Source organism: Pungitius pungitius, chromosome 16 (genome assembly GCF_949316345.1).
Source record: "Pungitius pungitius chromosome 16, fPunPun2.1, whole genome shotgun sequence".
Classification (NCBI taxonomy): domain Eukaryota; kingdom Metazoa; phylum Chordata; class Actinopteri; order Perciformes; family Gasterosteidae; genus Pungitius; species Pungitius pungitius.
Window position 1 is genome coordinate 10596561 of NC_084915.1, and position 15510 is coordinate 10612070.

Below are 15510 nucleotides of genomic sequence, written 5' to 3' on the forward strand. Positions count from 1 at the left end.
GCAGAGAACGACCCCCCTCCAGGAGAGAAAACGTTAAGAGCGAGAAATCCTCAGCTCGAGCTCTCTGCCGTGAACATGTAACATGAAAGATCCTGAATACCTGTGCTGCTGCTGCCTCCGGAACCCTGTATACACACACACACACACACACAACTCATAAATATCCTTGGGAGAGCGTCAAGTGTCCTTGATGTCACGGAGAAATCTTCGAGCAAAAACAGTCGATCAGAATGATGAAAGGACGAGCAGGGATTAAGTTCACGGTCCGTGCAGAGGTTTGAGGCAAACACTATTTCTTCTCCCTTCCAGTGGCTGCATGTTTGGGATGAAACAGGAATTCTTAAGTAATGCACATCCAAGCACAACATGGAGATTGTTGATCGGATGCCATGCTCGCTGGCCGAGGACAGTTTCTTTCCCCTCGTCATTCCATCACATATTTCTGAGAGTCTTTAGTCCACGCAACACGAGTGACATGAGTGGAACGAGGTCGCACATGAATCTACAGATCTTTCCCTGAGTGTTTGGTGAAGATGTGAAAAACTGGTAGCTGAAAGTTCGCAAAATAAACTTAAAAAGCAATGCTGCGTTCACAACTTATAGCCAACAAATGAGCTATTACAGCTTTATGAACATCTTAGGGATCTTGCTTTAATTCCTTTTATAATTAGCACACTGTTAGATAATGACTTTGCCGTAAGCTAATAACACAATCACAACAACTAAATGTGTTTGCTTCAGAAGCTCAAATAATAATATTCAAATGAGTTTACTGTATTAATGTAAATGATGTTTCCTCACTGCAGTGGACCAGATTAGATTCTTTTGACCAAGAGGGATGTTTGTTTTCACAATCAGTACACAGAGACATACGGACATACATGCATGACGGCATGTTGATACGGTATAAAGGGTAATGAATGTCTTACATGTGCACTCACTAATCCCAGCTGTCAGTGTCAGCCAGGCAGATTGTTCAGATACTAAAGAAACAAAAACTGACGAAGCAAGCGCTTCTCCCTGCAAGTGTTCTGCAGAATTCTGCTGCAGGTGCCAATCTTCAAATGAGGAATTGATAAGTAAGTCACAAGTGGCTTTACTTTACTCGGAATAGCAGCGGGGAGACCAGAGGAATCATTTGTTTTAATGATAATTGCTTTAAATTTATACAAGGGAAAATGCATCGTGAAAACACACCAGGGGAATCATGACAACGGTGCAAAATACAGGCGTTTCCTACTCAAGGGGGATTTATTCTATCAATTTCCTGTGTTCATAGTGTTATGCCAATCGTAGTGTTAGAATCTTACACAGGTCTACTACACACGTTTAGTTCAGTGTTTTTAAGATAAGATCACGGTCATAAGGACTGTGATCAGGTCTACGACCTCCGTGATAACTGCGGCTCATTTCCATTCGTTGTCCTTGTAGCCTCGCATTCTGAAGACAGAGGCACCGCACTGTGGGTCCCACATGGCCAGAGGGAAGATATGACAACTTTACCGGCAAATCGCTTCACTACTGCTTAGCACATCACACTCCGATAAAGCTCTGGAGGAGTAATACAAAAAAAAAATGTATTTCTCTCAATCTCTTCACTGTGTCCTCTTCTGTCCCATAATGCCTTGGGGCTGCAGACCGACTCGTCTCCATCTTAAGTCTCAATCACCAGCAAAGCTTTAAGTTGGAAATGACTTTCTGATCTCACTCAGAACATAGACCAGCTGCAGCTGCTTATGCCAGAACCAAACTTGGGTTCAGAGTAAAACAAACCCCAAAAGGTTGTTGTCATGAGAACGGTTATTGTTTCAAACTACGTGGGACCATTTCCCTTCTGTCCATCAGTGGCACATGGGTTACAGACAAAAGCATTCGTTAATCATTCACTTAATTGCTATTGAACTATTATTTAACAGGACACCGCTTTGGACGCTTTGTGCGAGTTGTTGGGGAAAAAATAGAAGATTTTGAGACCTTGGCTTCAGAACACCAAACAAAGGATAAGAAATACAGAGAGAGTAGAAAAAAGTAAGTGGAAAGGTGACACTGGAATAAAAAGATCAGGACGTTTTAAATCTCCCGAACCTCCACAGGCACCCAGCACGGCGGCAGCAGTGAGAGGAGTGAGAGGAGCAGGCGGCTTAGTGCCAACATGATCCCTGGAGCAGAGGAACGTCACCGAGGAGCGGCCCTGGTGTTCCACACTGTGAACAGAACCTGGTGCATCATGCTAATGCATTTCATTTGACAATGATTTTAACTAGTGTGTTTGTTTGTGTGCATTTCCAAACTTTTGCCTGGTAGTGTTTATTAATCAATAGATAGTTGAACTTTATTAGAACAAATGAATTGCCCTTCAAGAGCTGTGCTTTTGTAACATCAATAAAGACAAACACTACTTTTGTTCTTGACATCCTTTTAATCACTTTTTTTTGGACGTGCAGAAAACTTAATTTGTTTGATTCATTCAAAGTAATTAAATAATTTTCACAACCTGAAGCTGGTGTCCGTAAAACAGTTCAAACAAATGCTAAAAAAAAAGTAAAGTAAATCTCCCACACACTTTGGCCATGGTGTAATACTTAAAATGGAACAATGAAAGATATAACCAAATCTGACTCATCCAACAGTGATTCTTTTTTAAACAGTTAAAAAAAAAAAGATGAATCATTGGTATTAAAAGCAAAGCTAAATAAAAAAGTGGGAGCATGTAAGATACATGAAAAACAATCAAAATGTTTGCTGATCTCAAACACAGGTATGTGTTATCAAGTAATATAATAATAATAATGCTCTTTGTTAAAATGGCAACACAATTAAATAGTTTCATGTAATTTGAACGGTGTTGCAGTGTCTCATAAATGGCACGTTGGAGTAAGAACCAAGCTTTTGTTCGGCTGCCATTTATTCAGATGAATCACTGACCGCCCCGATGCTTCTGTCAGATATGCTCGATGGGGGAGAAAAGCCGGGCGGCATTTAGAGACCAGTCGAAGAAAAAAAAGAAAGAAAAAGTATCACCAGAAAGCTGTTTGGATGACTGGAACTCCATTCAGCTGGCCAATTTACGGATGTTACTGAGGAGTCGCCTGCTGTATTCCCTGTGGTCGACGGGCAGGACTTCCATGACGGTTACCTTCACTCGACTCTCATCCTGAGGAGGGGGGGGAAATATGGAGTTAAGTGCAGCAACATCTGATGAATAGACATTTCAAGCTTCTATGATCAGCATCATTCCTGAAATAAATGCTATAAAAGAATGCACTGAAACCACTGGGGTGGGCTCCTGTGGTCGAGCTACTGAAGGGTTCTTCTAATGTTGCCTGGTGTCGGAATAGTGGTCCCACTTCGTTTGGACCACGGCGCACCTTGTTAGGCGTTTAATAAAGACATGGGGAAGGTAAGGCCCGGCCTGGTTTTTAATTTACACCAGGTTTGGGAAACCAACATCTGCATCAGCCTCTCTTTCAACTATATAGGGACAAATCTTTATATTGTAGATGTAGTATATTGCAGTACTATGACCATCTTGACTTTTCTACGTTGACGTCGTGCATTTGTTTCGTTTTGCATTTCGAGCGGGAACAGCGCGCGAGACGTGAAATGCAACACTTCAAAAAGTCAACACAAGCAGCATGTATGTTTGCACAGCTCTTTACTTAAAAAGAACATTTAAATTACAGCACATTATTGTTGAAGAGTACAGATACAATTCCACATGGGAATCAATTATTGTAATGTGCGTACAGATTTACCATTAGAAAGCTAAAACCACACTAATCCGTGACATTCAGAAGCATGTAGCAACCGCCACCATCAGTGGGATTTAATTCGTATTATACATCATCAAACAATGCAAGAGAGAGGGGGGGGGGGGGGGGGTTCCATGAAGACAGGACGCCAAAAGCCAATTCTCTTTATAATCCCACAACAAATCATTAATCAATTAGCAACCTCTATTTGCATCTAGCCGAGGATCAGGAAAACGAAACACTACGGTCGGCTGCGGAGACTAAAGCTCCCACTTGACAGAAGATGACATCTTATTTAAAAATAATGGTCTTCCGAAGGACGAGAAACCGTGTGAACGACGGCTGGTTAAATTAATGTGTGTATATTATTATTCCAATCACATCTGGTTAAAACAATTACCCGGGGGCCTAACATTGGACCCCTATTTGCAGACTCAATTTCCGACGGTGAGGTTTTCCTTGAAGAATTAACACAACGCAACTTCTGGCACACAGAGAAAAACACACACCTTGGTGCTTCACATGGAATACTTATTGCACAACAGCATTACATGAGGATGAGGATGCTTGCGGAGAAGTTTGGATAATTGAACTGCAAAGAGTGTGAATGAGAATCCACTCTGTAAACATACTTTCAGATTCTTCAGATATCCGGATGCCATCCCACATGTTCCCACAGCTGCTAATGGAGCTTCAGAACCACTCTCTTATGCTCCATTTTAAGGATTTCCTTTTCCTCTTTGTGTTGAAAAGTTAAGTTTGCACCACCACTTAATGTGACAAAACAAAACAATTGGTCAAATGCAGACGGCACTGATCACACTACCAGCAGCCCTGTATTCTTCTTAAAGAGAGCCGCGAGCTTTCTCCTGTCGCCTTGCATTAACATTCCTGCTTGAAATTAAAACAAAGCACAATGAGCTTCGTCAGGAGCATAATGGAAGGCCGCTGTATCGCTAAGTGTTTTTGTTCATTCGTTCACCCGCCCGTCATTCACGCTGCCTGTCAGAGTTTCGGAAGAAAGTGATGGATCTAATTGTGTAGATGGTTGAGGAATATTTCTGATCATCACTTACACCGTCGGCTTTAACCTTCAGCTGCATAAGGATCTTCTTTCTCACCCCCTTTTCACACGCGCAAGGATGGCAAAAAGACCTGAACGGTGATGCTTACAACAACTTCCAAGTGCGTGCTTTGTTGAGGTAAATTGAGGGTGTTAAGTGTGTGTGTGTGTGGGGGGGGGTCTCACACACGCCAAACTGACACTAATGTATTCACTGAGACTAAATCCATACATTCGCTTCAGTAACATTCTCAAGCACACAAACCTTCTAACTCTTCATACATTATTAATAAAGCACATTTCAAACGAAAAAATATGCAGCTGGAAAACCAAACACTCACCAAGACTGAGACGCTATATAATCGCATTTAGTTATTAGTTGGAGATAAGATAAACTTTTCCATATTCTAAGTCAATTTATGATCTTTGGTAGTCTTTCAAACAAATGTAAATAAGAGGCTTATCGGGAAAGATGCACTGATCAGAACTGGGTGAATCCAATCCTTCAGGCCAAATGGGATCATTACATGGTCTGAAGCCCACTAACTTCACTGTGAGAGGAGATGGGCCTCTACGACGCTGAAAGATCAGATTCCCCGCCCACACACCACGTGTCTCTGTGTTTGGTTTGATCTTAATGACGGAAAACAATACAGTTCAGTATCAACAGTTGTATCAACGTCATAAACTATCAAGAGTAGAAAATGGGATCTTTTTTCTTCTCCAGGCAAAATTATTGACACTTTACGATACCGAGGGATTCAGCAACTATCAAATGGTATTCTTTCTAAACCGATGAATAGGAGCTGCCGCATGAAACTTGGAAAACAATCCCATCCTGTGTGGGACATCAGAACGCTGCAATCTGCAAAGCCGCGGACTCTCACGGACTGCAGCGCCGATAAGGGGCCAGTACGCTTCAACGGGAACGCTTGCTGGATGGCCGAACACCGCCGGAGATCCTTCTCACTGCGGCGCCATTCTGACCCTCGAGTCGGGGGGAGGGGGGGGCATTTCCGACATTTCTGGTATCTTTTCAAAACCGACGATAAGACAATCGAGTCCACTGCACGCGGGGGTCGGACAGAAGGGCAACAAACGCAGGAAGGGGACTTGGACTTTTCCCATTTTCAAGCTTTCATTTGAGCAGCCGAGGTCAACAATATCAATCTCTGCGTACATTTAAGTATTACAATTGATCACGGTTGTAATGCAGTGGAAGACTTACACGATCACCAACTGGGTGACTTCGAGCTCCAGACTCTTGCAGCTTAATTTTACATCTGATGGATCAGAACCTGAGGAGATTTGAGCGCAATGTGCCGGTGGAGTGAACAATTGGTAGCTCTTCCCTAAAATAATTAGGACTTGAGTTTCTATGGCAGGAAACAAATGTTAACTTTATGAGTGGTGTTACTTTCACCTTCTTTGTTTAAAAATCACAAATGTTGTTACTACATTAATCTTGGTAAGCGCAGACGCGTCATTACATTGTTCTATTTTTATGAAGACTCTGTGGTAGGTGTCTGATCTTTTTTGGTGTTACACTCAAACGTCTATGGGAACCAACTGAAGATGAGGGCGAGAGGCGCACTGAGCAAGTGAATCACATCCTCTCTTTCTGTTTTCTTCTCGTCTTTTTGAATCGGAAGTTTTGAAACCAAAACAGTAAACTTTGACTGACACCCGCTGTACCTGCTCCGACTTCATTATCTCTGTGACATATTTTTTAGGATACTCTTTTTTGACTTTTGCTCAACACATGGCAATATATTAAAGGTGCAAGAATTTAACAGAGTTTAATTTGTACCTGTGTTGTTGGTGTCATCAACACCTATCCAGCAGTCTGCTGTTTGGCACACTTTGATGGGATTAGCAGCTTCATTATTAAGTTAATTAAACAACTTGGACACATATTTTTAACAATTATAGTTGTAGATTTCTACCTTTAATCTGCACTAAATAATGCACCTGTCTCTCACTTTTTCTGCATCGAAAAGCAGCATGAACTGCAAAATACAGACTTTCGTCAATAGTGCTTATTTGTTAAAAGCAAAGAGTTTAGAATTCTTTGGGATCCATGGGAAAAAAAATTAAATGATGTTCATGAAACGTCTTTTTGCCTTCTTGCTTTCCTCCGTTTCCACAGTAGCCCAGAACGGACAAAGCAACAATGGCTCTAGGTCGTACAAATTGGAGGTGTTATGTTAAACTGATTCTCACGAAATGTTCACATTTTTGACTCTTTCTCATCTCCGGATTCGCATTTTGATGTCAAGATACCCATGGAAATTCATTGTGGATGCTCATGTTGCTCAGGGGATGATTTACGGAGAACATCCCAACCTTGCCTATAATGTAGCCATGAATACAAACCGTGCTTTAAGCTCCATCATAATCTTCTGTGTGCCGTTGTATGGTCTGACCAACACGTCATTAGTGCGGACTGTAATGAAAATCGCAGCCTCGAGCATTAGCTGAGGCTTCGGGGTTTTTCTTGCTCACAGTGAGTCGTAGTGGTGCGCTGACATTTACATGCTCCAAACAGATATTCAAAAATCTTTCCTTTCGTGGTAAAAACATTCCTCCTAACGGTCAAAAATATCTCTGTATGTTAACTGAAGCAGCAGCTACACAAAATAGGCCTTTGTGTGTGTAAAGTCTGAATGGCAACACTCCTCAAGAAAAGAGGTTTACATTATTCTCCAGACTAGAGAATGATATTTGATCTTCGGGTAGTGTTCCTTGAAGGTTTTCTCGAGGTCGAGACACAGCTCATCCAACATTTCAATCATTCCACTCAGACTCTCGGCATGTGCCCCCAGTATCAAATTAGCCACTGAATAATTAAGCTAATTAGGCTTAGACAGACAATAGCCAAATGCTAATTAGTGTCGAATTAGAAGAAAGAAATCTGCAGCTCTATTTGTTTTCTGTTAGCTAAAGTGCACTGGTGTCACTGTGGCACTAATTCAAAGGATTTTAGGATTGTTGTTGTGTGACTCACTGTGCATTATTGATATTATTGCATATTGTTGCAAATCTTGATTTGTGGATAACTGATCTTTTGAAAGTTTGACTTTTTCAGCCAAAAAACAGAATCTTGTACAATGACAAAAAAACGAAATGCTGCAATTTCCAAAAAAATAAATAAAAATACTCATAAGACAACCGTTTGTAACAGACACAGACTAGCCCATCAGGGTCAAGTATTCCTGCATGCAGAGATCATTAAAAATGTCTTTGAGCTTGCAGGACAATGGCGGGCACCACTGTGCGTCATTATGTTCTGCTCTTTCATTCCTTCCAGACTAAATTGCTTTGCATTGTATTCAAATTCTTTTGTGCTGGTGTTTAATGCGACTTACGTTATACGTCTCCAGCTTGACTCGGTTTCTGAAGATGTGAGTTGTGAAGTTGGTTTTCTGAAAGACTTCCTCGAATGCAGTTTCGTCCTAACGAGCGCACACACACACACACACACACACACACACACACACACACACACACACACACACACACACACACACACACACACACACACATCAATGTAAATACAAAGTCAGGTCAAACTGTTCACAGGACATAAGTGTGTGGTAGTGTTGGTGTGTGAGTGTCTCACGGTGTCTCTGAGCTGTCCCAGTGTTTCTGCGCTGTGACCTAACAGGACCTCAGCTGTCTCCTGGAAGCAAGTCACCCACTGGTTATCCCCGAAGTCCGCCAAGTTGGCCTGAGAGTCAGAGGGGGGAGAGACAAGATGAAAGGGGGAGAGATTATTCATGCGTGTACGTTCGAGTGTGCACGTGTGATCACATAAGTTACAATTCTCCTCAGAGTCAGTGGCACTGCATGTGTGACCAACAAGCATAAATGATGTGCACTGTATGCACTCACGGAGAGCAGGAGTCTGTATTTGAAGTTGGGGAACTCTTGGTTACACTTCTCGCAGCGGTAGAGTCCGTTCTGCTGGTCGACCACCTTCTTATTGCATTCTGCAGACGGACACGCCCGGTACAGACAATTCTCCTTACGAATGTACACCACCGATGCCAAACAGGTGAAGTAGTCCGCCTGAGAGGAGAGAAACAAAATAGGTGAGGATTAATTCTAATTATGGGAATTAGGGGTTTGAGATCAATAAAAACTGCCGTATTACATGAGTCATTTTACAGGACCTTGTGCTGAGGAGAAATCTATCCTGAAAAAACAACGATTACAATAATAGAACTTTAATTATCGAAAATGTTGGTACTACAGCACTACAGCGAGTCAAAAGGACAACTCGATAGTATGATTCACCAGCTAATTAACAGTGACCTTCAAAAAGCGGGAAAAGGGACCTGATCAGCGGCGGATGGTGTATAGGGGCGATTTGGGCAACGCCCCACCAACTGGGAGAAAGAGGGTTTCAACAGATTCTATCACAGCAAAAGTAGTTTTCAGTGTTCTAGACATATTATCTGTCATTTTCCAATCAGATCCGTCAGATTCAGGTCACGTTTCAAATGGTCGCGCGAGTCCCGCCTCTCTCGGGGCAAATTCATTGACGTGGAAAATTGCCCAAGCATTCTCCCGTTGACTCTCATGTTATGAGGATTTGGGGCTCGCACTTACGCGCTTGCGTCATACGTAACTGAGCAAAGAGAGCGAGGGGGATAGGGATTTTTTCGATCTTGCTAGATTCTACAAGGCAAATAAATTAAGTCAAAACTTTTTCCTTGGCCCCATTTGCCTTTGTAAGAAAATGTTCTATTTTGTCTTTATTATTTTGTCATAATGCACCAGAATGCTTCGTTCGTTTATGAAACGTTCTTTATTTAGCCCCCCCCCTACAATAAAATTCACCAGCTGCCAGTGGACCTGATGATGTAGAAAGAAGTAGGGTACCAGTGTTTGTGTCACTGTCAGCATTTGTGAATGTGTTGCCGGTTGTTGAAACAGACGGAAACTACAGCGGCCCTCGTGACTGCCTTGTTTGGCCAAATATTCAGAGCATACACATCTCATTCCTTTTTTTCCTGAGTTTCAAACCCAAGTGAAAATGGTTTATCAAGACATTTTCATTTCCATTGTCAATATGATCATAAAAAACAAGGAGAATTCAAGCTAAGCACAAGCTTCACAGACATAAACTTTAAAAATTCCTTGTTTTTGTGTGACAGGTGAACAAAAATGGAGAAGACGTTTTTTGCATTAGAAAAACTGACGCTAAGGCAGATTTAAAAAAATGTTGTACAATGAATGGACAAGGACAAGAAACCTTAAAGTGCCATTTAGGAGGCTGTACTTTGCTAAATTAACCAGACGGCAGAGAGCTGAGGCTGCAGGAACACAATGAGGTTTCACTAGGACATCTACAAGAGTTACGGATCCCAAAGCAGGCTCCGAAGAATTTCAGCACAGACAGTGCTCTCAATTTCTCTCATGCTGGGGTACAAGTGCAGATTAGCTCACCTGCCTTATAAGACATATTTTTGGTTGGCAAAGAAACAAAGGAACTAGAAAAACTGTGTGGTCTAATTAATTCTAGTTCCAACAAGTTCAGACAAACCCATGAGGCAATGCTCGGCATGAATATTAAGAACTGTACAGGACATTCTCATTTATTATGGCGAGGGTCACTGTGAATAAGGTAATGATACCATCAGTACATGAATTGTGCAGCATCGGTTCATGAAAATGCTGTGGAATCGGTCAAAAGTCAAACACTGCAAAAAATTAGGGAGAGGAATTTACTTTTAAAACCTTTGTGTGGATGCTCTGTTTTCAACAAAATTGTATTGTTGCATAATCAAGATAGGAATGCTTATGTCATAGCTTTCCAGCACACAGCCAATGTCATGAAAGCAAAGCCCATCAAACTGGAGCAAAAAAAGGGAACATGAAAAACAGCAAAAACATCCTTCAACAGTTTTAAAAATGAGAATGAATAAAGCAGCTTGGTCTATAGTTATATACTGTAGGCTAAAATAGATGTATTAAATGAACATTCAAAAAAACTTGGCACTTTTGGTAAAACTGTTGCAAACCAGTCAATCCAGCTGGTAGATGCATGCTGTTTACACATCTCTTTTTGACTACCAAACAATGTTGGAACGGTTGAAAAAGAGAGCAGAGGGACTAGAGTTCTATGCATAATAGATGCAAGATGAGACAAATCCCTTTCTCCTGCTCCAACAAAAAAATGTGCTAATGTGTGTTTGTGCGCAGACACACACACTATGCAAGGTTATATGCAAAGAGCAGAACTTGCACATTTGCAATACATATACAATGGTCTAAACTTCTTTCAGTTATCAAGTGTAAACAGTCAACCAGAATCAGATTAAAATGCAGCGCTGTTGCTGTAATTTAAACAGATATTAGCATCTAGAGCTTGAGAACTCAGTGTGTAAAATCGACAGCTAAAAGGAAAGAAATGTTAACTCTGGGGGGAAAGATGCCGGTTTATCATCCTGAGTGCAGCATTTAATTACCATAAATATAAATAAAAAGAATGCACACAGCAAATAAACTGCATCACACTGGGAAGGAGCACGCACATGGCTGCATGCAACAACCCTCACAAGGATATAAACAAGCACAACGTAGTAAACACAATGTACATGTAAGAAAACACAAAGCTCCTCCAAAAGGTAATTCTTCTACCAGGAGAGCAGGCCCCGAACAAGATGTTTGAGTTACAGCCAGCATTTAAAATTCATTCAAAACAACAACTACAAGCCAGCGCTTCGCCAGACTCATTACTGATGGTGGCCTAAATGAGTCTATCAAAGACTCTCTCTAGCGCGCGCACACACACACACACACACACACACACACACACACACACACACACACACACACACACACACACACACACACACACACACACACACACACACACACACACACACACACACACACACACACACACACACACACACACACACACACACACACACACACAGTTCACTAAGAGTTTTGAATGGCAAAAGGCCGGCGTGTTCTCTGCATCCCTTGTGAGATGATTGATGTTGTCCTGTGTCCCCCGCGACCTCTGCAGATAGTGTCAGTCAGACTTAGAGCTCTCTGACACTTCCTTCCCGCTAGCAAACATTGACTCACTTCCTCAGAATCTGTCCACCCATCTATCTGCCCGGTGCCCATGCCACACAGCAAGAACCCCCTCCGGAAACACTCCCTTAGAAGATCTTTTAATTAGGAGAATTCCTCCCGCTAGCAACAGCCGTCGTCCTCTCAATCCCACAACAACACTCCTCTCCCATGTTTCCGCCCGCGTGCCTGCCTCATCACATTTTGCGCTACTTGGGCAGATTGGAGCGCTCGAAGGCTGAAGAAATGGTAAAGCGATGGCTGGGAAAGGTGGTAGGAGGGAGGACGTGGAAGAAAAGGAAAACTATTGAGAGAACTGAGAGACACTTTCTTTTTCGGGGCTTGTGACGTATCAGATACCGCAAAGAATGTGTGAATAGCAGCCGGCGGGATGTAGACCAGAGTCTTTCCATCGCAAGTAGACCACTCAAAATGAACCCCTGCATTTGTCATCAACGCTCCCCTACTTCTTTTTTACTCTTTGCCTCCCTGAGTATCCCGGTGTGTACGCCGAAGCCTTCAGGCAAAGTCTTAACCCTGAGCACAACGAGGAGAACCTGGAAGAGCAGCGTGAGTAACACAGAAACGCTCACAGACAATAACACTAAAATATGTGCAAGACTTAGCTAGAGATTCACACACACACCTGTCTGAAAATAGTTTTCATTATTATTAGTATTACACCAAATCCCTGTGACACCTTCTGGCACCTAAATGCAATTAAAATTTGAATGTGGAAGGGCAACCAAGTGAAAATTTACTTCACATAATTGACGTGGCTGCACATGCCAAATTTAAATGCTAGTCCCAAAAAACCTGACACACACACCTTGCTACATTAATTAGAAATGGCTGGTTCGCGCACGCACGCACGCACACACACGTAAAAAGGTAGAATGTCATATTAGATTCCCCCAAAGTACAAGTACATGATTTGGAACACTCTTTTCCCAACATCTGCCAGATTAACCTTCATGTTTGTGTCAAATAACCGATCCCTTTTCTTCTTCTTAGTCCCCAAGATTATTTTTTCCCGTGGCCTTATTCCCTTCTTTCCATGGAGTTTAAGTGCCATCTCCCACATTCTCAGACTGCACTACTTCTGGTAATGCTTTGCCCTATAGGCTTCCTAAACGCCGACACATGACTAAAACCTTTCATTAGAAAACAACTCATAAGTGACTTTTAGTGAGGGATGAGGGAGACTTGGAGATAAACTTTCTATTTAATGAATTGGGTTTATCAGAGACACACACCACCTACAGTTACTCTACTTCTAGTTTGCACTATTCTGCTCTCTCTCTCCCTCTCTGCTAAAACAAGAGAACCATGACCCTAATCCATGAAGTCAAAGAAACAGCTCTATTTACAATGCATGGAAGACTGGCTGGATTTATGTTCGACTAAACACACACATTCAAATGAGACAGACAAATCCATGTCTGTTCACACAAAGTCTTCTCTGTTCAGCCATATAGAGATTACGCAGATGGCCTCTTACTTAAAACCAAAGACCGTTTAACTGTTAAGTGTTCTAAGCCCATTTATTGGTTATTAGCAGGCGTTGTTTTCAGCGTGTCCGATTTCCATATTTCATTTAGTAATTGTTGTTCTATACGTTTTGAGAACGCTTCGAGAGGATTTCAGCTATGGGTTGTACTGTATGTGCGGCTAGATAAAGCATGAGCCAGAGTACGAGCCTCTAAGTGCAAGGTGTGCAGAAGGAGCAAGGGTCACGCTCTTGTCCCAATTCCGTCAACATAATCCATTTCTTCCATTGTTACTACAAAACTTTGTATTCAAACACAAAAGCTGTGACACTTTGACTCCACTTTCTGCTTTTGAACGCTGTTGTGCTGTAGCTACACTCATGTGTACAGATGTTACCAACAGTAGCTGAAGAGAATGCAAATCAATCTTCTTCCAGACAATGTTTTCAAATACAACTGCAGTGTGAATGGGTTCATTTCCCCAGTCCTGAGAATCAAATGCTTGCAAGTATACAAAACTCAAAACGTGAGTTCCAAAGCCATATTGACCCTGGCATTTCCAACAGTTAAAGTTGAGTACTTGAACTTATTCGCCTCAAGCACGAATTTAATGAGACAGATTTTTTCTTTAAAATGTTAATAAATAAAAAGTAATTAATCCAAATTACCAACACAATTGGGTCCAGTAATTTCTTTAAATGGCTGCCCTGCAATGTGGTTTTGTTGCAAGTCTTCATGTACATATTTATATATATATATTTATATGCACTGCACCTTCTCTCCTTGTCCCAACTGTTCACTCTTGACGTCACTCAGCGTTTTCCAATTCGTCTTCGCTCCGCTGCCCACTGACCTCGTCTCCGTCAGTGATTGGCAGTCGATCGCATAGCCTCCCTGGTCGTACCTATGGCGTGGACATTTAAAAACAAACACAACACATTAGCAGATAAAAACAGAGCACGCTAGAGAACCCGATCCCCAGATCCAGAGCTGATGAAAGTACACACGACATACACCATCTACATTAGTTGGGAATATTTCTCTTTTTACGAAGGAGACAGTGTGTGTGTTTGTTCACGTATGAAGATGTGTCACATTCACAATATTCCTAGTAGATAGGTTGTTCCTTTGAGGGAGATTCTGCACTGAATCTGCTATTATCTCAAAGAAGCCTTCCTTCAACCATGACATGATTACTCCTTGAATCCCTTAACTGATTTACAGCTACAGCGCCTGTACCCAGCTATCTACCCAGCTATCTATTTCATCAGACACATCGTTGTCTATCGTGGACAAATTAAAGCATACCTCAGTCAGCTTTTCACAGTTACATGATTGTTCGTCCATGAACATAGTTTCTTTGCCGATGCAGAGACAAAGAAAAGGTTGCCTGTCTTTCATTACATTCATTTATTTAAAATTTCCAGTAAATTCCTCATGTATCACTGTAATTCCTGCTCGGTATTCCAGCAGAGTGATCTAATCAAGGCATTAACCGAATTCATCAGTTTCCTTCAATTATGCAAGCGGGCCTCGTCAGAGCAATCCCACATAGCGCCACATCGCCGCAGGAACTAGAGTCAGACGAATACTCGTTGTCTTATCGAGTGAAGACCTACATGCTAAAAAGCAGCGTCTGCTGTGAAATAACATTGATTGCCATCCATTCACCGCTGTGAACTGGAGAGAGGACCAACTAGCAACAGATGAAAGTTAAAAGTCAGGGATTAGAGAAGGATGCCAAGAGGAATGAAAGGATGGGGGGGGGGCACTTATTTTCTTTTATTTTTGAATGTCAGGATGCGATGGTGTATTGACCAGAGACTAATAAGATCAAAACTGCAGGTGAATCAATGGAGCCCTTCACTCCGCTCTCTCAAACACATACATATAACCAATGCAACACACGCGCACACACACACACACACAGCAATGGCTATTAATCAGTGGGCAGTTAGACAAATATTCATAAACCAGTCGTTAATGCCTGAGTCAACAAAGTGAAGCCCACAGGTGCCAAAAAACTAAATCTATATTTACTATATTTTTAGCTTTTTGCGCCTATCTGACGCACTATTCTGCCGGAGAACAGCATTCAACATGCAATCAA

At 41.9% G+C, this 15510-nt stretch overlaps 1 protein-coding gene across 2 annotated transcripts in view; it reads right to left on the reverse strand.

The window, feature by feature from the left end:
- Window positions 1-2574: 2574 nt before the first annotated feature.
- Window positions 2575-15510, reverse strand: part of LOC119215258 (replication protein A 70 kDa DNA-binding subunit-like) — a 29002-nt gene continuing 16066 nt past the window's right edge. For both annotated transcript variants that reach the window (XM_037467267.2, XM_037467268.2), the window contains exons 13-17: window positions 14175-14304; window positions 8710-8886; window positions 8438-8545; window positions 8184-8270; window positions 2575-3154 (exon numbers count right to left, since the gene is read on the reverse strand). In XM_037467267.2, coding sequence (XP_037323164.2) covers window positions 3053-3154; window positions 8184-8270; window positions 8438-8545; window positions 8710-8886; window positions 14175-14304 — 604 coding nt within the window. In that variant the 3' untranslated portion in view covers window positions 2575-3052. The remainder of the gene's footprint in view (window positions 3155-8183; window positions 8271-8437; window positions 8546-8709; window positions 8887-14174; window positions 14305-15510) is intronic.